The sequence below is a fragment of the Symphalangus syndactylus genome, chromosome 1, assembly GCF_028878055.3.
Source record: "Symphalangus syndactylus isolate Jambi chromosome 1, NHGRI_mSymSyn1-v2.1_pri, whole genome shotgun sequence".
In the NCBI taxonomy this organism is placed as follows: Eukaryota; Metazoa; Chordata; class Mammalia; order Primates; family Hylobatidae; genus Symphalangus; species Symphalangus syndactylus.
Window position 1 is genome coordinate 80939567 of NC_072423.2, and position 25538 is coordinate 80965104.

The 25538-nt window shown below is 39.4% G+C and overlaps 1 protein-coding gene across 1 annotated transcript in view; it reads right to left on the reverse strand.

The window, feature by feature from the left end:
• Window positions 1–25538, reverse strand: part of LOC129461060 (ankyrin repeat domain-containing protein 18B-like) — a 119727-nt gene that overhangs the window by 91123 nt on the left and 3066 nt on the right. The window contains 8 exon segments of the mRNA XM_063641686.1: window positions 3335–3428; window positions 4256–4309; window positions 5477–5522; window positions 9102–9290; window positions 9292–9325; window positions 10679–10890; window positions 11489–11770; window positions 19093–19222. Coding sequence (XP_063497756.1) covers window positions 3335–3428; window positions 4256–4309; window positions 5477–5522; window positions 9102–9290; window positions 9292–9325; window positions 10679–10890; window positions 11489–11770; window positions 19093–19222 — 1041 coding nt within the window.

Consider the following 25538-nt stretch of genomic DNA (forward strand, 5'->3'; position numbering starts at 1 on the left):
ACCTTACGGGTGGGCTCAGGGCCAGGAAGAATCTGACACTCACCATCTCATCCTTCTCAGCCTTCCTCTTGCCCTGTCTCCTGGCTGTCTCTTCAGTGCTGGTGGGGCACATCAGGAAGTGACAAAAGAAGTGACACTGTGCCTGCACCCAGAAGCTGGCTGTGTGGTTCATCCACCAGATTGGGCCCTTTCTGCACTTGAACATAGATGCCACTTCACCATAGATGCCTTCCACACTGTCAGTGATATCTTTGCCAATCAGCCCAGGCAGGACCTGGACCCAGTCATGGACCTGTTAGTGCTGTCTCAGGGACACCAGGCCAACATCCTGGACATCATCCACATACCCAAGGGAGCTCTTACCAGAGTCCTCCTCAAGATGGCCTGTGGTCTGCCTCTTGGCACCCAAGAAGCCTACAGTGCTGTAGGAACCCCAATGCAAGGACTGGAGCCCCAAAGGCAGCACACACCCTGTTCCTGAGCCTGCTGCTCATTTCCTCTATGTGGCTCCATTTGCAGCACATTTGTTGCACCGAGGCCTGTGCATGCCAGGCAAGGCCAAGCTGGCTCAGAGAGCAACCAGCCACCTCTGCAAGGGTGTGCCAGGAGCCGGTGGACCAGCCACCAACCTCACTCCCTGCCAGTCAGGGTAAATCAGTTCTTCTGCCCTGGAGGTAGAGCCCCAGTGCCATCTGCTTTTCCTCAGGCCTCCACTCCATCAGCTGTCAGGTGGTGGTCACTCAGGCTGTGGGAACCTGGCCATCCCTGTTTCCTTGAGTGGATGAGGTTGGTGGCTGCCCCACCTGCTCCTGGCACACCCTTGCAGAAGTGGCTGGTTGCTCTTTGAGCCAGCTTGGTCTTGCCTGGCATGCACACGCCCCAGGTACTGAGAAGCTGCTCAGAGTGAGCTTATCTTGTCTTGGGCCAAATTCCAAGTCTGGCCAGGGCCACAGAAGCCCGAGTCCCCTGGGTGGTAATCCTGGCTGTTGCAGGGAGGCCCATGGTGCCCCTCCCCTTCCAGGGCTCAGGATGAGGTCCGACTGGGACAGGACCCTTTAGGTATGGGACTTGTGCCCCAGGAGGGAGCCTCTGTCACACAGGTTGGGTGAGAAGATGTATGGCATTCTGCTGGCTGCCAGGGCTGTTGGGAAGCACATTCACCCTTCCCTCCAGGGACCTCAAAGTGACCAGCTTCCCCTTTAAGAATGACTTCCCAAGGCCCAGGAGCCATCTGGGGCTGCAGGGCAGCTGGTTGCATGCTGCCCTGGCTTCTTCCATGTTGTGCTGGTCACTAGCCACCAAGGGGGGTCAGATGCAGGCACCGTGCGGGGCGGTTGTCTCTGGACCTGTGTCTTGGTTATCATGGAGCCGGACTGGGCCTGGTGACAGGACCCTGATGGGCTTGTCCTGGGTGGTCACGAGGGTGATCAGAAAAGATGCAGAATGGAATTGCTGCGAAGATGAATGAGATGACTGTCAGCACAGAACAGGCACCCGGTGACTGTTCAGGGATTACCCTCAGTAGCTGCCCAGAGGCCAAAACCACACACCTGAGAGTGACTGTCCCCAAGCCAGGAGGAAGAGAAGAGAGCAGGTCCCACTCACCTGAGTCTAATCAGTCAGCTGTGTTGAGATGTGCCTCTCACCTAGAAAACGGTCCTTCATGCAGAGCCACTCACAGACACTGCTGTGTGTCTCTAACTGCTCCACAACACAGAGGCAATGGGCACACAGCAACAGTGACATTGTGGAGTGACACAACCCACCACAACGGGAGCCTGGTTGGGTCAACAGGGCCCAGAGTCAGTGTCCTCTATCCCCTGAACTGACGTGTGCATGCATGTGTGTCTGTGCATGTGTGCATGCATATGTGTGTGTTCGTTTGTCTTGCTTCTCTGGCCAGGCCTAGCTTCTCCACTTGTGGTTGCACCCAGGTCCTCATCACTGTCACCACCATGGTGCGTGGCCAGCATTAGAGCCTCTACAGGTATTCCCCAATCTCTGCCCTCCCCACCCATGATGGTCTTGGGGATGCAGATAGAGGAGGGGCACCAGGTAGAGCAGAGAAGGCTGACACCCTCTCTAGGTGGGACACAGGTCATTTGTAAAGTTGTAGGTCTGCCAGGCAGTGCTGGATTCAACACATCTTCTCACCTTCTCTTTCCAGCCACCCTCCAGGGTGCCCTGACTCACCTTCCCTGCAGATGGAGGCAAGCAGGCTCCACAGACAAACCCCCTGCCTGAGCTCACATAGTGGCCAGCAGGCCAGGTTCCTACTGACCAGCTGCCCCTGACCAAGTTCCCTCTGATGAGGCCCCTAATGACCACTCCTCCATTGACCAAGTCCCACTGACAAAGTCGCCACTGACCATGTCTTCCTAACCAGGCCCGCACTTAAAAGGCCTCATGGACCGGACCCCACTGACCAATTTCCCACTGACCTAGTCCCCACTGCCCAGGTTCCCACTGACAAGACCACAACTTACCAGGTTGCCTCTCACCCGACCCCCTACTGAACAATTCCCCATGGATGAGTCCCCAGCTGACTGAGCCCCCTCTGACCAGGCCCTCACTGACCAGGCTGCAATCCACTAAGGCCCCACACTGACCAGGCCCCTGGTATACCGTATAGGCCCTACCAACCAGTTTTTCATTGCTTATGTTCCAACCGATCAGGCCTCACTAATAAGACCACCACTGACCAGGTCCCCCCACTGACCAAGCTTCCAATGACTAGGTTGCCAGGTCCCCACTGATGAGGCCTTTACTGAGGAGGCCACCACTAACCAGGCCCCTGCTGATCAGGTCCCAACTGACCAGGTCCTGATGACCAGGTCATCTCTGACCACGGTCCACTGACCAGGCCCCTGAGCAGCAGTGCTCAAAGCCTTATTACAATGACACCCTCAGCTCATAGACCCTCCCTCCCTGCATGTGTGCCGAGAGGTCAGGCCCTGGGGATTTTTTTGGGACACAGCCTTTCCTCCAAGACACAGGGAGAGACAATCAACCTCAGGCTCCAGGTGCCAACTTCCACACTCACCCCAAAGGCCCTCTGGGCCCATCTCAAAGGAGACAGTGAGGTGGCCTGGCATTGCCTGGACATGCCATCTACCCTATTCCTGAGTGTCAGAGTGTGAGGAAGGGAAGGACATTTGGCAGATGAGACACGCTGTGCTGTTGGGTCTCCCAGGGCCCTTCCCACAGAGGCCCAATCTAAAGATACAGCACAGAGGCTACAAGAAGACTAATCCAGAACCTCTGAGGCTCAGCCAGGGACCACATGAGGACTGTCCCCAGAAAGCCAGAAGGCCCTTTGCTAGTTTCTTTGTACCTCAGTTGATGTGGCAGCGGTTCTTCTGTGGGGACCAGTGAGCACCCACTGGGGAGGGCTCGCCTGTGCTTCCTCAGTGGCTCCACCTCTGCTTCTAAAAAAAATTACTCATTCCAGGACTGGGGCAGAGAAAATACAAGATGAGCTTAGAACATCTTCTGCCAGAAAGTAAAAAAGTGCTGACAGAGTAACGGGGACAAATCAAAAAGACGTAAAGTCAGCTTGAAATGTCTACCACTGGCCTAATCTTGGGGAATTGGAGCATCAGAATCATGAGCTTCCCTTCTCCTTTATTTACTGATTTTATTTCTCCGTGTAGAACAAAGAAGAGAATAAGAAATTAATCATCTGGCAACCATCGTAGTAATAATTGTTCAAACACAAGTCATCCATGAAATGCTAAATCTAGTGGGTTCTGAGGAGTAACCAGATATTTACAGAGTCTCAAAGTGTCCCCATACAAAATACAGTTGAACTACAAAAACAAAATCGTAGCATTAGCATGGACAACCTGGCAGGTACTCCTTACCTCTCCTAAGTAACAAAAACTGTAAAATGCAAATAAGCCTTCGATGACCTTAACTAAAGTATCAATGATTAGTTGGTTGTTTGGCTGTTTAAACCGCTGACATTTGGGCAATTTGAGTATGTCAAACTCAATAATACTGGTTTTCATTTGCAAGATCCACTTAAAACTTAAGGAGGCTAAAAAATATCATTTAAAATACCCTATAAATTATCATCATACATATGATACAAAAATATCCTACTTCAGTAAATATTGTAATGTTATATATTTTATGAGAAACAATTAAAATGTTGTGTAAATAGCCCAGTAATAAGGTTTTATAATCTTTTAAGTCATACAGTTTTTCCTTAAGACTTTATGGTTAAATATTCTCTTCACTAGTTGTGGCTTACCAGTGGATTCCAGAGAAGAAAGTAGATGGGAGCAAGTGTCCAACACAGCAACAGCTGGAAAGAAAAATAAAGAATTATGTTCTTTACCTAAAACACTTCAGTTAACTAAGGTGAGTTTAAAAACTAAAGAGTTGAGAACTTTATCAGAGTTAATAAGAATGAGAAATATGTATGTACATGTACAATACAAAATTACTATTTAATAATTTACACATGGCATTAATTCTAATTGTGTTTAAATATCAGAGCTTTCTCATTCTTCATTTATGTAATCAGCAGCCACATGCTAAGGTACTAGAACCAGCACTGGAATTATAAGATGAAGATGGTATGGTCCACCTCTCAACAGTCATATGCTATAACCTAAAAAGCAGACAGGCAGGCAATGTCCATACAGAATCATAGATATCATGACAGGTATACAGCAGGGCACTACTGGAACACACAGAAGGGACATCTATCCCACTTTTATGTCAATATCATGGGCTTCCTGATGGAGGAGATAACATAAGTTGATACCTGAAGGACAAGGAAAACCTTCCCAGATAGAGGGAAGAGGCGAAGGCAAAGAGCCTGAGGTGAGGAAGAGCCCTGCAGAGTTCCACTCCATCCAGTTTGGTGCTAGAGCAAAGGGGAGAGGGCAGCAAGTGGTGAGAGAAAAGGCTGAGTAACTTGACAAGAATCACATTGACGTGGGTGTTTTTATTTCATGGTGAAAAATTTAGAATTTTTCCTGAGAACGGACGTAAGCCAATAACACAGTAAATGACAGGAGATTTAAAATGTCACCTGTCAAGTGACTGCTTATGAAGGGTTATTGCTCAGCCAAGGATTTCAAAATGAGTCTTAGGTCTGTTGGCCTTCAGTCTCTACCAAAACCCTGAGAACTTGATGATGCCTTTGTTTTCTGAGAATCCTTTCAGTATGCTGGCTGGCAGTTCCGTGAGGATGGCAAAAGTGAAGAAATTGCAGAGCCAGTGAAAAAGAGACGCACAGACTTCTTGGGAATTTTTTAAGCTATGGAACATGATGAATTTATGGTGCATAAGTACAGTCTTCTCTGTGAAAGTTTTTGTTTTCACATCTTTCATTAGATGTGTGTAAGAAAAAAATACTTGACATAGTATCTACTAACCCAACAATGAAAAGGAACGCCATTTGCTATTTACACTTTATTTCTAAAATAAACCTAAATTTAATTAATAAATTTTGGCAACGTACTTCTCTTTGTTTCTCTAATTATTTGTTCTACACAGTCCGGCTCCATCTAAAACAAGTAAAAATAATAATAATATTTAAGTTAAACAAGAAATATTATCATGAAATAATATATCACTCACAAAATGTGGCCTTTAGTATTTTTAGTGACTAGACATAACTTGAAGTTTGCTTAAATAGAAAAATAATCACACAAATAAAGTAAAATTTCTACTTATTTTAAGCTTAGATAACAAAGGATGTATCTGTGTAATGCCGTTTAATCTGACGAAAATACAGTTAATATTGGTCTATTGCATATACATGATTTTAGAAAGGTAGTGTTTTATTAGTACAAAGGTTAAACAATGGCCAGGCATGGTGGCTCATGCCTGTAATCCCACCACTTAGGGAGGCCAAGGCAGGCAGATCACGAGGTCAGGAGATCGAGACCATCCTGGCCAACATGGGGAAACCCCGTCTCTACTAAAAATGCAGAAATTAGCTAGGTGTGGTAACGTGCACCTGTCCCAGCTACTTGGGAGGCTAAGGGAGGAGAATTGCTTGAAGCCAGGAGGTGGAGGCTGCAGTGAGCCAAGATTGCAGCACTACACTGCAGCCTGGTGACAGAGTGAGACGCTGACTCAAAAAATAAATAAATAAATAAATAATTAAAGTCATCTTTTGCAATGAATGCATTGCTTTGAAATTCTTAGCAAAACTCTGCCCTTTATAAAAGTTTAATCCATTTTTTTACTTCAATAAATTTTATCTTAAAATGAAATTTCTATTCTCTACTTATAGTAAACTTTTTTATAGTAAATTTTTCTTTTTTTTTTCCTTTTTTTTTTTTTTTCTAGTTTGTATTCTAAATTAAGGTGGTACCTGTGTAGGTTTCTTCCAAAGGTATATTGAGGGATGCTGAGGTTTGCAGTACAATTGAACCCATCACACAGGTAGTGATCACAGGACCCAATAAGTAGTTTTTCAACCCTGGCCCACTCTGTCCCTCCCCATTCTTATTTCCCAGTGTCTATTATTCCCATGTTTATGACAATGTGCACCCAATGTGTAGCTCCCACATGAGTGAAAACATGAGACATTTAATTTCTGTTTCTGTGTTAGTTTGCTTAGAAGAGTGGGTTCCAGCTGTATCCATATTGATGCAAAGGACATGATTTTGTTCTTTTTATGGCTGCATAGTATTCCATGGTATATGTGGAATTTTCCAATCTACCTTGGATTTTCAATCTACCTTGGGTTTTCAATCTACCTTGGATGCACCTGGATTGACTCCTTGTCTTTGCTATTGTGAATAGTGCTGCAATGAAAATACATGTGCATGCATCTTTTTGTCACAATGATTTATTGTCTTTTTGGTATACCCCTAGTATAGTAATGGGGTTGCTGCATCCAACGGTCACTCTTAGTTCTTAATTGCCAAACTGCTCTCCATAGTAGCTGAACTAATTTACATTGCCACAAATGGTGTGTGGTCCCTTTTCTCCACAGCCTCCCCAACATCTTTTTTTATTTTTTTTGTTTGTTTGTTTGTTTCATTTTTAAAAAAGTCATTCTGTCTTGTGACATTTGTTTCACATTTTTCTGATGATTAGCAATGGTAAGCATTTGTTAATATGCTTGTGGGCCACTTACATGTGTTATTTTGAGAAGTGTCTGTTCATGTCCTTTGCCCATTTTTAATGGTGTTATTTATTTTTTGCTTGTTGATTTGTTTAGGTCTCTTATGGATTCTGGATAATAGGTGTTTGCTGTATCCATAGTTTGTGAATTTTTTTTTTATTCTTTAGGCTGTCTGTTTAATCCCATGATAGTTTCTCATGCTGTGCATAAGCTGTTTAGCTAAATTAGATCACACTTGTCAATTTTTGTTATTCTTGCAATTGCTTTTGAGGACTTAGCCATAAATTAATTGACAAATATATGTCCAGAAGAGTATTTCTTGGTTTTCTTCCAGGATTTTTATAGTCAGAAGATGTACTCTTATGTAAGAAAAGCACAAACACTTTTTTTTTTTTTTTGAAATGGAATCTCCATCACCCAGGCTATAGTGCAGTGGTATGATCTTGGCTTACTGCAACCTCTGTCTCCTGGGTTCAAGTGATTCTCCTGTCTCAGCCTCCTGAGCATCTGAGATAACACATGCTTGCCAACATGCCTTGCTAATTTTTGTACTTTTAGTAGAGACGGGTTTCATCATGTTGACCAGGTGGGTCTCAAACTCCTCACCTCAGGTGATTCGCCTGCCTCGGCCTCCCAAAATGTTGGGATTACAAGTGTGAACCACCGCGCCTGGCCAAGCACAAAGCTTTTAACATAAAAATGGAAATGAACATTTTAGTGTTTTGTGTAATTTATAAAATGCAATTATTTTGGATTCTACTATATAATAAACATCCATATGTGGGGTAAAGTGTTTGGATGCCAATCATTCAGTTGTGATTATGGGTGGGAAGAGTTGAGATGGTGCAAATAAACTTTTTAAAAAATTTTTTATTTTCAAAATGGAGTCTTGCCCTGTCACCCAGGCTGGAGTGCAGTGGTGTGATCTCGGCTCACTGCAACCTCCACCTCTCAGGTTCAAGCAATTCTCTGCCTCAGCCTCCCTAGTAGTTGGGATTACAGGTGCCCACCACCTCACTTCACTAATTTTCTTTTTTTTTTTTTAGCTTTTTTTTTTTTATTATACTTTAGGGTTTTAGGGTACATGTGCACAATGTGCAGGTTTGTTACATATGTATCCATGTGCCATGTTGATTTCCTGCACCCATTAACTCGTCATTTAGCATTAGGTGTATCTCCTAATTTTCTTTTTGCACTTTCAGTAGAGGTGGAGTTTCACCATCTTGGCCAGGCTGGTCTTGAACTCTTGACCTTGTGACACACCTGCCTTGGCCTCCCAAAGTGCTGGGAATATAGGCATGAGCCACCATGCCTGGCCAGTGCAAAGAAACTTTAAAAGTGACATGAGCTGGGCACTGTGGCTCATGCCTGTAATCCCAGCACTTTGGGAGGCTGAGGCAGGCAGATCACAAGGTCAGGAGTTCGAGAACAGCCTGGCCAATATGGTGAAACCCTATCTCTACTAAAAATACAAACATTAGCTGGATGTAATAGTGGGCCCCTGTGGTCTCAGCTACTCAGGAGGCTGAGGCAGGAGAATCACTTGAACCCCGGAGGTGGAGGTTGCAGTGAGCCAAGATTGCATCACGACACTCCTAGGTGACAGAGTGAGACACTGCCTCAAAAAAAAAAAAAAAAAAAGGTGGTATGAACCACAGCTAAACTACAATCAATTAGAGAGTGAGCCAAAGCATCTCAAAGTATATCATCAGTTATCAGGCAACAACGTGCAATTTCTAAAATCTAACTTAAATGCAGCTTTTAAAGACATTTTAAACATGTCAGTTTAGTCACATTTATTGCATAAACTTAGCAAGTGGGTATCTCTTGAAAATGAGAGCTCCAGGAAATTAAAAAATGTAAAGTTCCCATTTCCTTTCTGTGTTAACACAGCTAATGACATAACACGCATAAGTCAACAGAACAACTCAGTAGTTCACCAAATTAAAAACAAGAATTACGCTAGAGAAATGAAACCCTAAAGAGAAACGGTCATGTAATTAACCTCAGTCAAGGAGTTCTGGCAGTTATTTGAAGTCTGAGGGTTTGAAGTAGGAATTCTTACGGGCCTTTGGGGAATATATTTTCTGTTGAGTCCTATACTAGTAAGATTTTGAACACAAGGTGACTCTGGGCCTCGCCTTGTAGGAAGAGTGCTGAGAAAATATTTCACCCTCTCTTTCTCCATAAGGAGCCTTGGTGCTGATCATTGCTATTTTCTTATTCACTCTGTAAAGATAGCAAAGACGAATGCTTACTATTTCATTTTTCCTTAAATGATTCTTAATGACTTGCAGTTTTTTAAAAACTTGCCCTGTGAGTAAACCAAATTACCCACTAAAGAGTGTTTTCACACCGAAGATGTGTGAGAGCATACCTGTTGTAAGGTATCATAATTTTAAAATTGTTCTAAAGAAGCACCTTTGTTTCTAAGGTGATTTATACTGAACAAGCAGTTCAAACAAAGTAGACAGGGAAGAGAAATGGCTATCAGTGATGTATGGCTCAACAGGTAAAACTTGCTGCCTTCTAAAATGGCTCTACTTGTAAGATTGTGAAGATTCCATTTGAAATACTTGTATTTAAAGGGTAACAACATGGGAAAAGGAATATGTTGATTTGTTTGATTATAAGAACCACTTAACTAGAAATAATTATATCAAAACATCATGTTGTACTCCTTAATGTAGGTTAGTTTTCTAAAATGAACAACAAAAAAATCTAGGAATACTTGTGTTTAGTAAACCAGTTTTAGTTTTCACCCTTGTACATTTCACCAATTATCTAGGACCAATTAAACATTCGGTACTGAGGAACAATTCAGAGCAACAACTCCTAGGGGAGAACTAGATTGTTTGGTTGGTGATCAAAAAGAACTAAAGCATCTCTGAAGGCAATTAGCCCCCAGCACTGTGACCAAGGCACTGGAAGTGGGGCATGTTCTTTCTGCCTTCCACACTCCCCTTCAGGCTGAACAAGGTGTTATTTTTAAACCACTTTGTGAATTACACTTCTTTAAATTCCTGTGATAATTATATTCCCTACTTCACAAGGATGCCTTTCTGTAACATCTTGAATATGTTACACAAATAGTCTTTCTTGAGGCACCCTCTAGTGATAATACTAAAGATCACAATCAAAAACAATTGTGCCCAGAGTAGCAGTACCACTTGACACTTTGGGTTTAGGTTGTGATCTACCGAAAAATAAATTAAACTCATTAATATTACTATTTAGGGAAATTCTGACAAGTAATTTTATAACAAGATCACTTTATTAATTCTAAAGCTTCAAAAATACTTAGTGAAAAAAACTAACGGATTAAGTTAACTACAGGAGACTTTTCAGGGGAAGAAAGCCATACAAAAGCAAAAAAAAAAAAAAAATGAGATGAGAGACAGAAACTATCCTTGACTAACATTTTAAAGGTAAGATTACTTACTAACATTATTTTCCAAAATTACATTGTCAAATTAGCATTCCCTTCCTACTAATATCCTGAAGCCACCTCACTAAAAATTATGCTTTCAAAACAAATTAATGAGCTTAATTCATTTTCTATGAGTGTATGTTTTGACTTACTTCATTAATTTTTTTGACATGGAATTGTTAGCTTTCAATGCTGCTGCAAAGGCTTCCTTATATTCTTCTAACTCAGTTGTAACCTCTTCATAAGCAGTTTTCATTTTGGAGAATTTACATTCCACATCTTTAAGTGTGAGTTCCTTCTTATTTAGTGAAGCCATATTATCCTTGTTTAACTGCTCTAATTGTTTTTCATATTGTGCTTGCTTCTAAAAGAAATGAAAAGAACATACTTTTAAAACAATTATAACCTAATTATTATATGTTTGTTGCCTTTCATTTTGAGTCAGTGATTCAAAGAGCAATTTTGAATATGTTAAAAAAAGAGGCTGAAGCTTAAAATGTTTATCAGCAATATCAAAACTAATAACTGAATTCAGAATTGAGTCTGATTTATAAAAATTTGAAATCATAATTATGTTAGTATTAATGTAATCTGGTCATATAAAAAGTAATAGAATCCATTCATAATTTTAAAAAGTGATCAACGAACAATGTAGCTTAAGACCAATTCAAATGTATCACATAATTTCTAATCACAATTTTTTTCTTATGCCAACTGGTCTTAATCATCAAATGACTCCATAATGAGAATCATTACTCTGAAAGATTGATTTTGTTATAATAATAATGGAAATGTAAATATTTAAAAGAAAAAACAGATGCCTTTTCTTTCCTAGAACTCTACAAAGCAAATTGCTACAAGAGAGGCAGAGGAAACACAATATGCACATATCCAAAATATAATTTGCAGTGAAATAAAGGAAAGCACATTACAGATAAACTTACCTGATTTAAACAAGTAACCTGTAAATGGATTTCTTCTAATTTTTCTACTGCCTGCATTGCCCTTTCATCTAGCTCTGATTTATATTCTTGTAGTTTACTAAGTTCTACCATATTGTTTTCCATATGTGTCTTAAGATTTAATATTTCTTCTTCCAACATCTTTTTATTGTCTTCAAGTTTTTCACATTCCTGTTGTACTTTTTTCATAGATAATAACTCCTGTTGAAGAACTTGATTGTCTTTAGCCAAATTGACACATTTTGAAGATACAGTTTCCTTCTCTGCCGTAAGATCATCAAACTGCATGAATAAAATAGTATAGCTTGATAATGAAGTAGGCTGAGAATAATCTAATACAAAACCAATAGCAAATTTTGAAATGCATTTACTTGCAGTTAAATGTTATCTGTAATGCAGTAGATTCTTCAAATGTGAACCCTTACTCAGAATTTTAAGAACAAAGTTAAAGCTACCATAAGTCACAAAAATACATTATTTACTATCAGCATCTTTGCCACAGAACTTTTGCACTTCATCTTACTTTTATTTTTCTGATTATTTTTGTTCCTCCTTAAATGGCACTAAGTTATCTCTTAGTAAAAAGTGTCTAACCCCCTTCCCTCATTATCATTCCCCGTGATATGTCAAAAAATTTTCAGAGATATCATATTGAGTTATTTAGGACAAAGTCAATAAATGGCTCTAGGAATAAGACTTTGAAAATCATATTACACTCTATACTAGGCATGGTGGCTCACGCCTGTAATCCTAGCAATTTATAAAGCTGTGGCAGAAAGATCACTTTAGCCCAGGAATTTGAGAACAGCCAGAGCAACAGAGTGAGATCCCATCTCTACAAAAATAAAATTTTTTTAAATTAGCCGGGCACGGTGGCTCATGCCTGTAGACCCAGCTATTTGGGAGACTGAGGCAAAAGGATGGCTTGTACCCAGAGTTCAGGGCTGCAGTGAATTATTATCACTGCACTTCTGCCTGGATGACAGACAAAGATCCTATCTCAAAAAAACACAAAGTAATGAATCCTATAATTAAGGATTCTGATGCCATAAGCCTTTCCTTAAACTGCAAATGTTTCATGCTAATTTGAATTGCATTTTAAGAAGTAATGATTCTTGGGGTAAAGGCCATAGAATATGGCACCCAGAAATAAATCCACATATTTCCAGCCAACTGATTTTGGACGAACATGCCAAGAACATACACTGGGGAAAGGACAGCCTCTTCAAATGAATGGCACTGGGAAAACTAAATATCCATATGCAGAAGAATGATACTAGCTTCCTATGTAACACCATATAACAACATAAACCCAGAATCGATTGAAGACTGAAATGTAAGGCCCCAAATTATCAAACTACTGCAAGTAAACATAGGGAAAATGCTTGATGACATTAGTCTGCACAAAGATTTTTATGGGTAATACATCAGAAGCATAGGCAAAAAACAAATGATAGACAAATGGTACTACATTAAGCTAAAGCGCTTCTGTCCAGATAACAACTGAGTGAAGAGGGAACTTGCAGAATGGGAGAAAATATTGTCAAGCTATTAATCTAATAAGGGACTAATATCCAAAATACACAAGAAACTCAAACAACTTGACAGTAAAAAAAAAATCTGAGTTCAAAATTGGGCGAAATATCTAACTATACTTTTTTTTAGAAAAAAGAAATACAAATAGCCAATAAATAAATTTAACAATGCTCAGTATCACTAATCCTCAGGGAAATACAAATCAAATTTACAATATGATATAATCTTGCTTCAGTTTGAATAAATTACTATCATTGAAAAGATAAAAAAAAAATAAAAAATAAAAACACTGGTGAGGTTCCAGAGAAGAGTAAACTCTTACATGCTGTTGGTGGGAAGGTAAATTAGTGCAGCCACTATAGAAAACAACATGAGGTTTTCTCAAAAAATTAATAATGGAACTGCCGAGGGATCCAGCAAGCCCACTACTGGGTATTCAGGCAATAGAAAAGAAAACAATAGATCAAAAGGATACCTGTCCTCATACGTTTATTGTAGCACTATTCACAATGGCTAATGTATGGAATCAACCTACATATCCATCACCAAATGAAAAGACAAAAAACTGTGGCACACATACACAATGGAATACTATTCACCGTATAAAGGAATTAAATCCTGTTATTCGTGGCCACGTGGATCAGTCTGGAGTACGTTATGTTAAATGCAGACACAGAAAGATAAATACTGCACATTCTCACTCCTATGTGGGAGCTAAAGAAACATTGAGGGCTGGGCAACATTGCTGATGCCTATAATTTCCTAGCACTTTGAAAGACAAAGGCAGGAGAATCACTTGAGGCCAGAAGTTCCAGAGCACCTGGGCAACATAGGAAGATATCTCTATAAAGTCAAAAATCAGACGGGTGCAATGGGGCATGCCCATAATCCTAGCTGCTCAGGAGGCTGAGGTGTGAGGATCACATGAGCCCAAGAGTTGGGGACTGCAGTGAACTATGATCAAACCACTGTCTCCTGTCTGGGTGACTACAGTTGCCCAGAGCCCAGACTATACTAGCAAGACCCTGTCTCTTAACAACAACAAAAAAGCTCAAAGAAGTAGGGGAAGGTAGGTTGGTTAATGGATATAGAATTACAGTTAGATAAGAGGAATGAGTTCTGGTGTTCTGCGGCATTGTAGGGTGAATATGGTTAACTATGATTTATTGTATATTTTTAAAAAGCCAGAAGATTGTGAATGTTCACAATTCAAAGAAATGAAAAATGGTTGAAGTAGTGAATGTGCTAGTTAGCTTGATTATTACACCCTATTTACATGTATCAAAATATCACTCTATAACCCATAATTATGTATATATGCATCAATTAAAACAAAAGAGAAGCTACAGTCATCCCATTTAAAAAAACAATATAGGCCAACCTTACTGACTTCCTCCTAATGAATAGAATGCAGTAAAAGGGATTCCATGTGGCTTCCCTATCACAGACTGCTTTCCCTTGGAACCCAGCCCCCAGATTGTGAGAGCACTCAGGCCACAAAGAGAACCTGGCAGTGCCAGTGTCAGTGTTCATGCTGCCTGTCCCAACCAAGGTTCCAGCCAATGGCCAGCAGCAACCATCAAACACATGGGTGAGCAAAGCTTCAGAGGATTCCATTTCCCCAACTGATCAGCTGTTCCCAGGGAAGCTGAGGGGAGCAGAGACAAGCTGTCCTGGCCAAGCTTTTTCCAAACCACAGGTTCATTAACAAAATAAATGTTTTTCTTTTAAGGCACAAAACTCTGGGTAATTGTTAGAAAAATAAGTTTTAAAAAGAGACAACAGGAAACATAACTTATGCAGCAGAAAAGAGTCTCCTTTAAAGTAGGATCTAATAAATGTTGAGGTTAATTTACTGATGGCAAACATTACTGAGAAGCAACAGATAACCAGGAGAGAGACATAAGCTGCTGAGGAGGAACTTCTCTTAAAACTCCTTCAATTGTGAACTCTGATAACAAGGCAAGGGTGTCTCCTTACAATTTCCCCTCAAGTTAGGAAATAAGACTAGGAAGCATGAAGACATATGATATGAAAAACAACTAGAAATACTTGGTTACACAATCAAAATCAGACATTTACCTGATTTGAATTAACTAAAATTCTAAAAGATAAGCTTTGAGTATTTATTAATCAATTTAGTATTTAATTTTTATTTTTCTTTTCTCAATGAGGAAATAAGGAGAACATAATGAAATGATTTTTAGTCTTCACAGAAGTAAAATAAACATAGTGTGCTTTGAGTGTTAAGACATCAAATGCAATTTCTCCTTTACCTTACTCCAAGCTTGTTTGTTTGGAGAAGTTAAGACCACCCCATCTCTATGTTTTGCCACAATGCTTCTCTATAGCACACAACTTGGCTCAGAAATTTTGAAAGTCAAAATACTAATCTACTATGTGTCTCTGATAAATTGCCTGAACATTACCTGATTTTGAAGTGCTGCACTTCTAAGACCTTTTCTTGGAATGAGTTAAATTTTATATTCCAAGAATCCTCTACTGAGCTAGAAAGCAGAGCTGTGCATCTCTGTTTCAGTAAAAGGAGGTCAATACAGGGAACTGTGGTTTCTGAGAATGCAAGATCTGCACCAAGAAAAGGATTAGCCACAGTGCTACCCAAGAGAACCAGCTGCCAGGTGGAAAGAGGATCTGTGAACTGCAAGATGATGACTTCACTTGATTTCCACTGAGGAAAGCTGGCGGCTCAGACTTAAACTTCTCCTCCCTGGATGGTAAACATCTATGGAAGATTCTATGAATTATAATGAGTTAGTAAAACATAATGCACTAAATATTAGACTATGTCAGCAGATCCTGTGACCAAAACTTACTGAAAATAAAACTATAGTGGGAGGCAATGGAAAAGAGACTAAAGATTTGAATGGAGAAAAAAGAAATAAAGTGTGTTTTGTAGGCCTGGCTTCCCATCATGTCGTAGAGTAAGTAAGGTATAAGCTGGCCAGAGACTCCTTTGAGACACAAAAGGTGAAGTTAAAGATATTCCACTAAATTTAATTTTCATTATGACATAAGACAACTGGTAATATGCAACATGATTGAAAAAAGCTTCTCAGTAAATTCATTTTGGCCTTGACATAAGAATAGACATAAACAAACTAAGAATTGATAATCTAAAAATAAACCTGCACATTTACAGTCCATTGATTTTATATAAGGTTAACAAAAGAACAAAATGGGAAAAGAATAGTCTTTTCAATAAATGGTGCTGGGACAACTGGGTATCCATATGCAAAAAATAAATTTGGACCAAATATCTTATTTAAAAATTAACTCAAAATAAAACAGTTATCTGTAACAGCTAAAACTATAGAACTCTCAGAAGAAAACCCTGGCATAAATCTTTGTGACTGCATTTGGCAGTGTTTTCTTAGCTAGGACTCCAAAGGAAAAATGGATTCAATGGACTTCAAAATTGAAAACTGCTGTGCTTGAGAAGACAGTATCAAGAAGTGAAAAGGCAAGACGCTGGGTAGAAGAAAGTATTTGAAAAGCATATATCTGATAAGCGACTTACATATATAGGATATGTAAAGAACCTTTGCAATTCATAAGTAACAAGATAACTCAATTTAAAAAATGGGCAAAGATTTTGAATAGATATATCTGCAAAGAAGATATAAAGATAGATAATGGGCACATTAATAGATGCTTGATGTAATTAGTCATTAAGAAAATGTAAATCAAAACCACATGTCATATCACTTCACACCACCAGGTAAAATCTTTGTTCAATAAAAAAGAGACAGTAAGTGTTAGAAAAAAATGTAAAGAAATTAAAACCCTTATCCAATACTGCTGGGAATGTAAAGTGATGCAGCCACTTTGGAAAACAAACTGGCAGCTCCTCAAAAGGTTAAGCATGAAGTTACCATATGACCCAGAAATTCCAGTCATAAGTATGTACTCCAGGAAAATAAAAACCTATGCAAGCACAAAAACTCATACATAAATATTTACAGCAGCATTATTAATACGAGTCAAAAAGTGGAAAGAACCAGAACGTCTATCACCTTTAGTTGGGAAAGAACCCAAGGGTCTATCACCTGGTGAATGGATAAATAAACTGTTTGATGTATCCATACAATGGAATCTTACTCAGCAATAAGAAGGAATTAAGTACAGATACTGTATTAGGAGGAGACAGCAAAATGCCTAGGCAGATACCAAAGGGTCCCCAGAGAATCTCCAACCAGCCCCACAAGTGTTTACACCAGATGTTATGTGCAGATAAGGGAACCTGGACTTGTCTTGCCTGGACACGCCTGCAGCAGACCGGAGGCCCACATGCACTGGGCGGATGGGGTGGAGTCACCAGGAATTCACGCCTTATGCAGGGGAGGAGCCAGGCCACTTCAGCTCATGTGCTCCTGGTATTCAATTGTGAGACGGAAACCTGTTTGCAGGACCCCTCTCTTTGCTGAGAGCTTTCCTTTCACATAGTAAATTCTGTCCTCCTCACCCTTCAATGTGTCTGTGTGCTGAATTTTTCCTGGTCATGAGAGAAGAACCCAGATGTAGCTGAACTAAGGAGAAAAACCCTGCATCAATACCTGCTACAGCACAGACGCAGCACGAAAAATTATGCTAAGTGAAATAAGCCAGTCACAGTAGACCACTTGCTTTTCATTTCAGAGGCTTATAGGCAAATCTATATAAAGAAGGTGGGTGGTTCCCTATGGCTGAGGGAGGATGGCTAGTGAAGATGGCTAAGTGATGCGGGCTTTGTTTTCAGGGTGATAAAAATGTTCTAAAATTGATTGTAATGATGACTGCATAACTCTCTGAAAATACTAAAGTCAATGACTTGTATATTTTAAATGAGTGAATTGCATGGTGTGTTCATTATTTCTCAATAAACCTGTTACCCAGCCCCCGGAAATTAACTTGGTACTAGTGATCTGGAGACAGGTATTGCGTGGTTTCAGATCACTGGCCAGAGTTCAAGACATAAGAGAATCAACAGTGTCCTTTTTATAGAAAAAAAGGTTTCTATTTTAAAAACTATCCTTTTCATTAGTATTGTCTGTAAAATTAAATGAAAAATCTTTCTTTCACTTCTTAAAGCACTGAGAGATTTATATTGAGGAGTAAGACCTTGTTTTCTTTGGCCCCAATTTCTATCTAAATGGTCTGGGAATCACACGCTTCAAACGATTAAATCTCATCAGATGGGTTTTATTAACTCTTATAATGTGGCTTACATTCTCACCTGATTCTGGTACAGCATCACAGAGAGAAGAAGCTGAAGGAAGTAAAAATATTTAACCTCCAAATATATTTTCTGATGTATTTTGAAATGGCTGCTGCAGGGCCAAGAGATTGAAATGGCCCTCATTAATGTAGCCCAATCTTTTCCTTTCTAGGTCTTCCCAGATCTGGGGAAGATTAACTAAGAGCCCGATGCATTTAAAGTCTGAAAAGATATATTTGCCCTCTATTTTCTCAATATATTTTGGCAGAATATGGGTTTTTCCATTATTAATATGTTCCCAAATTACATGATTTTTAATCCCAAAACTGATTTAAAATTACCATATGTTGGAATATAAATTATTCTATTATAAAGATACATGCATTTGTATGTTCACTGCAGCACTATTCACAATAGCAAAGACATGGAATCAACCCAGATGTCCATCAGTGATAGATGGGATAAAGAAAATGTGGTATATATACACCATGGGGCCATAAAAATGAATGAGTTCATGCTCTTTGCAGGGACATGGATGAACTCGGAGCTGTTATCCTCAGCAAACTAATGCAGGAACAAAAAAACAAACACTACATCTTCTCACTTATAAGTGGGAGCTGAACGACGAGAACACATGGACTCGGGGAGGGGAACAAACAAACACTGGGGCCTGTTGGGGTCAGGAGGGAGAGCATCAAGATTGACAGCTAATTCCTGTGGGGCTTAATATCTAGGTGGTGGATTGACAGGTGCAGCAAACCATCATGGCACATGTTTACCTATGTAGCAAACCTGCACATCTCACACATGTAATCTAGACCTTAAGATAAAAGAAATTTTTTTGAAAAATTACCTTATGTTTTAGCTTCTTAATCAGAATATCCATTTTCAGTTGATCTGTTTTTAAGTCTCCATGGCAACCGAAGTCTTCATTTCCAAATACACTTAACATATTTATTGTCATTTCCAGGAGTTTCTTATATCTGCAGAAATGTACAGAATTAGTAAGTCAAATACTTTTAAGAGTAAATATTTAATAATTGTTTAAACAGATATTATGTTATGGCATATCAAAGAAACACATGTATGAACTATGATCCTTTCAGTTTCAACTGAGCATAGTTTGGAAGCATTCTATATGAAATTATAATCTTAGATAAATAATACGAAGAGCAATTTTATGGCATATATGGCAGGTAAAGTGGTATTACAACCATACAGTTTTGTTTTTTTTTTGAGATGGAATTTCACTCTTGTTGCCCAGGCTGAAATGGAATGGTGTAATCTTGGCTCACTGCAACCTCTGCCTCCTGGATTCAAGTGATTCTCCTGCCTCAGACTCCCAAGTAGCTGGGATTACAGACATGTACCACCATGCCTGGCTCATTTTGTCTTTTTAGTAAAGATGGGGTTTCACCATGTTGGTCAGACTGGTCTTGAACTCCAGACCTCAAATGATCCACCCACCTTGGCCTCCCAAAGTGCTGGGATTACAAGTGTGAGCCACCACACCTGTCCTAACCATACACTTTTTGTAAATAAACTATTCATATCCATGTTGGTATGCTAAGATGAAACAACCTATTACTAAATATAAGCCATAACCCAGACATGAGTAACCAAGATAAAAATGTAAAACACATACAGTTGAAAAAGACACAAAAACACATTTTAATAGCCATTGACCACAGTCTATAAGAAGAAAAAAAAGTACACGCAAAAAGCATCAAGGATATTATTCAATGTAGAAAAAGAGAAGACAAAGAAAGGGGCAGAGAGATGTGTGACAATTTAAAGACTCTGAAGAAGAGATCTAGAGATCTTTGCTGACATAATGTCAACAAAATGAAAGAGATACAAAACCATATAGAGAAAGGCAATGACAGAAAAATGTAGATTAGAATCAGAAAACCAACTTAAGTGCTCAGTAAATAAATAGAAAAGTAGCTGTGTTCAGGGCTTCAAAGGCACATTCCATCTTTTTTTTTTTTTAAATCTGTGATCAAAACCTGAATGTTCATTTTACTTTTAAGTTATAAATATATTTTTATATATATGAAATTTATTTCTGTAAAACAGAAGTTTAATAACATGTATACTTCGTGTATACAACGGAGGTATCTGTGTAAAATGAGTAAACTTCCATATGTTTTATATCTAAAAGAAAAAGAAGCAGAAACAAAATATAAGCTACATATCAAGATAAGTTTTGATGTTAAAGAATGACACAAATAGGTCTTCTTTAAAGAGTTTGAATGCAGCAGAGGATACCACAAAAGGAAGAAAAGATGACCACAGACAGCAAAAATATCTTCAGAAATAAAAATTCAAACTAGATAAAGAGTGCACTTGACATTATATGTCCAAGGCTTTGTCATTGTTTTCAAAATCATTAAAGAATAAATGGCTGGGCATGGTGGCTCATGCCACTTTGGGAGGCTGTCAGGCAGATCACAAGTTCAGGAGTTCGAGACCAGCCTGACCAACTTTGCAAAACCCCGTCTCTGCTAAAAAATACAAAAATTAGCCAGGTGTGGTTGCACACACCTGTAATCCCAGCTACTCAGGAGGCTGAGGCAGGAGAATTGCCTGGAGGCATAGGTTGCAGTGAGCCGAGATGGCGCCACTGCACTCCAGCCTGGGAGACAGAGCAAGACTCTGTCTCAAATAAATAAATAAATAAATAACTATAATATTTTGGCATTCAAAAAATTTTCAGATTATGTTGTTTCTCCTTTATACATATTTTTAATATAAATTTTTCATCCCAACCTTGACTCAGCAGCTCAGCTGACTCCCAACCCCATGACTCACATGCCTATAAAGTTGTGTTGTGAGTTTATGAATTATATTTTAAAATAGAATTCATTTAATTACGAAAATGGAGACATAAAATGAATTTGTATCTCGGTTTTAGTCAAGTAAAATTAGAGTTAAATCAATTAATAAATGATTGACCTGTTCTACAATATGAAAACCATACCCAGTTGCCTCTTCTAATTCATGATTTTTCTTTATTATTTGATTGACATTATACTCCAGTGATGATATTAACTCAAAAAGTTTTCTTAATTCTTCATTTTTTCTTCATGCTTAAAAAAAGTGTTTAAAATTATTTTTGTGGCCGGGCGCGGTGGCTCACGCTTGTAATCCCAGCACTTTGGGAGGCCGAGGCGGGCGGATCACGAGGTCAGGAGATCGAGACCACGGTGAAACCCTGTCTCTACTAAAAATACAAAAAAAAATTAGCCGGGCATGGTGGCGGGCGCCTGTAGTCCCAGCTACTCGGAGAGGCTGAGGCAGGAGAATGGCGTGAACCCGGGAGGCGGAGCTTGCAGTGAGCCGAGATTGCGCCACTGCACTCCAGCCTGGGCGACAGAGCAAGACTCTGTCTCAAAAAAAAAAAAATAAATAATAAAATTATTTTTGTAAAATCTAGAGACCCTCTTTTATCTTAAAAATATTATTTCTCATAAATTGATGAGTAATATGTATTTAGGCAGGGATATAAAGTGCATTTTATAAACCTGATGCCAATAAGGGCAGATTTCAAAAATAGTCACTTTTCTTAAAACCGCTAAAAATGATTCATACTTTCATCATTATGTTTTCTGAAATTTAACCTACCAAAAATGTTTGTTACAAACAAGGGTTTTTACACATCAAATACTAAGGGTTAGTAAAAAAAAGTGTAGTTATATTTACATTTTAGTTTTTAAAGATGCTCTAGAAAATTGTCATTAATAGTTTAAGATATTCCAAGTTTTCTTAAATTACATCTTACTAAGACGATTTTTAGAAAACTCTTATCTATTTCCCATTACATTTTTGATCCTCATCTGTCTTCAGGCTGAGCTAAATACTATCATTCTCTGTAAGTATTCATCCACGGGTTTCAGTTTTTCCCTTTCTCTTAACCATTTCTCTTTAAATAAATTTTTTTTCTATAATAAACAAAAACACAACTTTTGTCTACTTTTTGTGGTTTTTCTATTATCCTGTTTCTCCCCTTCCATTGGACTCTATGACACATGGTCTAATTCAGAAATCTATTTTTCATCACTTATTGTGTTTTAAATACTGAAATCTGATTTTTAATAATTCCAATAAAAAGTCCAAGGGTCATGAAGGACGTTATCTTGTTTTACACAGCAGCAACTGTGAGCAGTGACCAAATGTTCCCTCTGCTTCATTTCTAAATGCAGCAACCTCTGTTGCTGACTCCACTTCATTTCTAAATGCAGCAACCTCTGTTGTTCAGTTCTATGCCTTTCTATTCCTCTGACCCCGCTTCATTTCTAAATGCAGCAATCTCTGTTCTTCAGCCCTATTCCTTTCCATTTGTTTGTTTGTTTGCTTGTTTTTGAGATGGAGTCCCCCACTGTCACCCAGGCTGGAGTGCAGTGACACGACCTCAGCTCACCACAACCTCCGCCTTCTGGGTTCAAGCGATTCTCCTGCCTCACCCTCCCAAGTAGCTAGGATTACAGGCATGTTCTACCACGCCCAGCTAATTTTTCATATTTTTAGTAGAGATGGGGTTTCACTATGTTGGCCAGACTGATCTTGAACTCCTGACCTCATGATCTGCCTGCCTTGGCGTCCCAAAGTACTGGGATTACAGGCATGAGCCACCATGCCCGGCTGCTATTCCACTTTTTAAATTCCCTCAGGACTCCTAAAATCTCAAAACTTGGACCTAGATTCCCTGATCTACATTTCCAGCTCTGACCTTTCTCTTGAGGCCTCTTCCTTCCAGTACACCTATTATAGACAACATTCTCAACCATACACTCATACATTGCTACTTGGTTCAGATTACTTTTGTAGATAGTGAGTCTTGTCTATTTTATGTTGGTTCTTATTGATGTTACTTTGAGTGTACTGTTATTTTCCAATCTCAAAGGGGAACAGTCTCACCATTACAATATTGACTAGTATACTTGGTCCTTTTTTTCTTTCTTTCTTCTTTTTTGGACCAGTATACTTTGTCCATTTTTTCTTTTTTTTTTTTGTGATGGAGTCACACTGTGTCATCCAGGCTGGAGTGCAGTGGTGCCATGTTGGCTTACTGCAACTTCCACCTCCTGGGTTCAAGTGATTCTCCTGCCTCGGCCTCCCAAGTAGCTGGGACTACAGGTGCACACCACCATGCCTGGCTTTTTTGTATTTTCAGTAGAGACAGGGTTTCACCATGTTGGCCAGGCTGTTTTTGAACTCCTGACCTCAGGTAATCCACCAACCTCAGCCTCCCAAAATGTTTGGATTACAGATGTGAGCCATGATGCCCAGTCCTTTTTTTCTTTTATAATGAAAACTTTCCCATGAGAATCAGATTATCAATTGTTTGCCTTTGTTTTAAAGAGTTTCCTTTTCCATAGAGATATGGCATGATGAAAGTCTTGTTCTAAAGTTTCTAAAGTTTCTTTTGGAGGACACTCAACTATATCATTGGGAAGCTCCAGTCAAGTAGAGGTCTCCCTTCTTCCCAATCGAGATTCTTCTTCTCAAAACGGTGTCCACCAAATGTCTTAATCCAGGTAGTCTCTTGCTTAGAAATTCATGAAATAAGAACCTTCTCGAGAGGTTAGAGGCTATTGATTGAGATTGTTTAATGCCGTCCCTTATTATATGTTTTACTCCCAAGGCAGACATCAAAGTGGCTAACAATTCTATGCCTGATGTTTAACTCACTTCTATGGGAATCTATACAAAATGTTTTCTTTATAAGACAGACTCTCCCTCTGTTACCCAGACTGGAGTGCAGTGGCTTGATCACCACTCACTGCAGCCTCAATATTCCAAGCTCAAGCGACCCTCCTACCACAGCCTCCCAGTGTAGCTGGGACTACAGGCATGCATCACCATGCCTCAGCTAAGTATTTAAAAAAAATTTTTTTTTTTTAAGACAGAGTCTCACTATATTGCTCTGGCTAATCTCAAACTCCTGAGCTCAAGCGATCCTCCTGCCTCAGCCTTCCAAAATGCTAGGATTACTGGCATGAGCCACCTCTCCCAACCAGGTGTTTAACTGGGGACTAACATGAAGCACTTAGAAGAGTATGTGGAACATAGTGAGCTACATGAAATATTTGCTATTAGCATAGTAATTTTATTGTATATCTTAACAAAATTGTGTATGTTAGGCAGGTGGCATGCCAATGGAAGTAGTCTCCTGTAGCTGCACTGAATCATTCCTCTCACCACTGAGAGTTGCAGCAAATGGGGAGCATATAATTTATAACTTACTTTTCTCTGTGTATGACTCAGTAGGCAATGACTATGTATGTACTACAATGTAAATAGCACCTCCTGGATTGAATAGTACATAACTGACATGACCAGCAGAGACAGGCTGAAGACACTGAGCTGAAAACCCTGGACTCTATTGCTAAATAAAGGCTCCTGAATCAGTTCCCTCTGAGCAACTGTTGCTGTGTTGCTGCCTTCACAAGCACTCTGCTGAACACTCAGATTGAGGGGCTGTGCTATCCTTCACCGGGCAAGCTGCAGCCAGAACTGTTCAGCTGACAAACTGGTAGCAGTCCAGAAACACAATTCTGGCTGCCTAGCGAAAAAAGGCCAATTTAGATTCTTTTTCATAGTGAGAAAAACATAAACATGTGATTGAACGATTCTCCTCTATTAGACTAATTGGTTTAGATTTGATGTTTAATTGCTAAAAATACATTTAAACTTTACTGTATCAAGGTCTCAAAAAAGAAATAATTGATATGGTATAAAGTACTTAATTGTATGCTAAAAACTTCTATGCTAAAATATTTTCAATTTATGCAAGGATAGGTGGCATACATATTATATATTATTCCCCCGTTAAGCAAATTTATAATGAGACAAAATTATCTTCCACAAAAAAAAGCCATGTAAAATTAAGGACTAAGTTTTTCTGCACAGACTAGACAACAATTGCTAACACATAAGGTCAATGAGAGTCAGAACAGTCAGAGAAAGCTTCATGAAAACAAAAAAATTGTCTGCCAGGTCTGAATGAATGAGGCTGGATGAACAGAAACTGAGAAGGCAGAAAGGATAGCACGAGCAAGACAAGCGCTGAAACCTGCCCAATTAACTCTGAGGATAAAGTCCAATGGCAGGGAAATAAAACACATGTCCACATAATAACCTGTAAGTGAATGTTCACAGCAGCATTTTTCATAATAGCTAAAGAGTGGAAACTAACCTAAAGGTCCATCAGCTGATGAATGAATGTAAAACCAGTATAGCCATGGAATAGAATATCATTTAACTATAAGAAGAAATAAACTACCAATGTGTGCT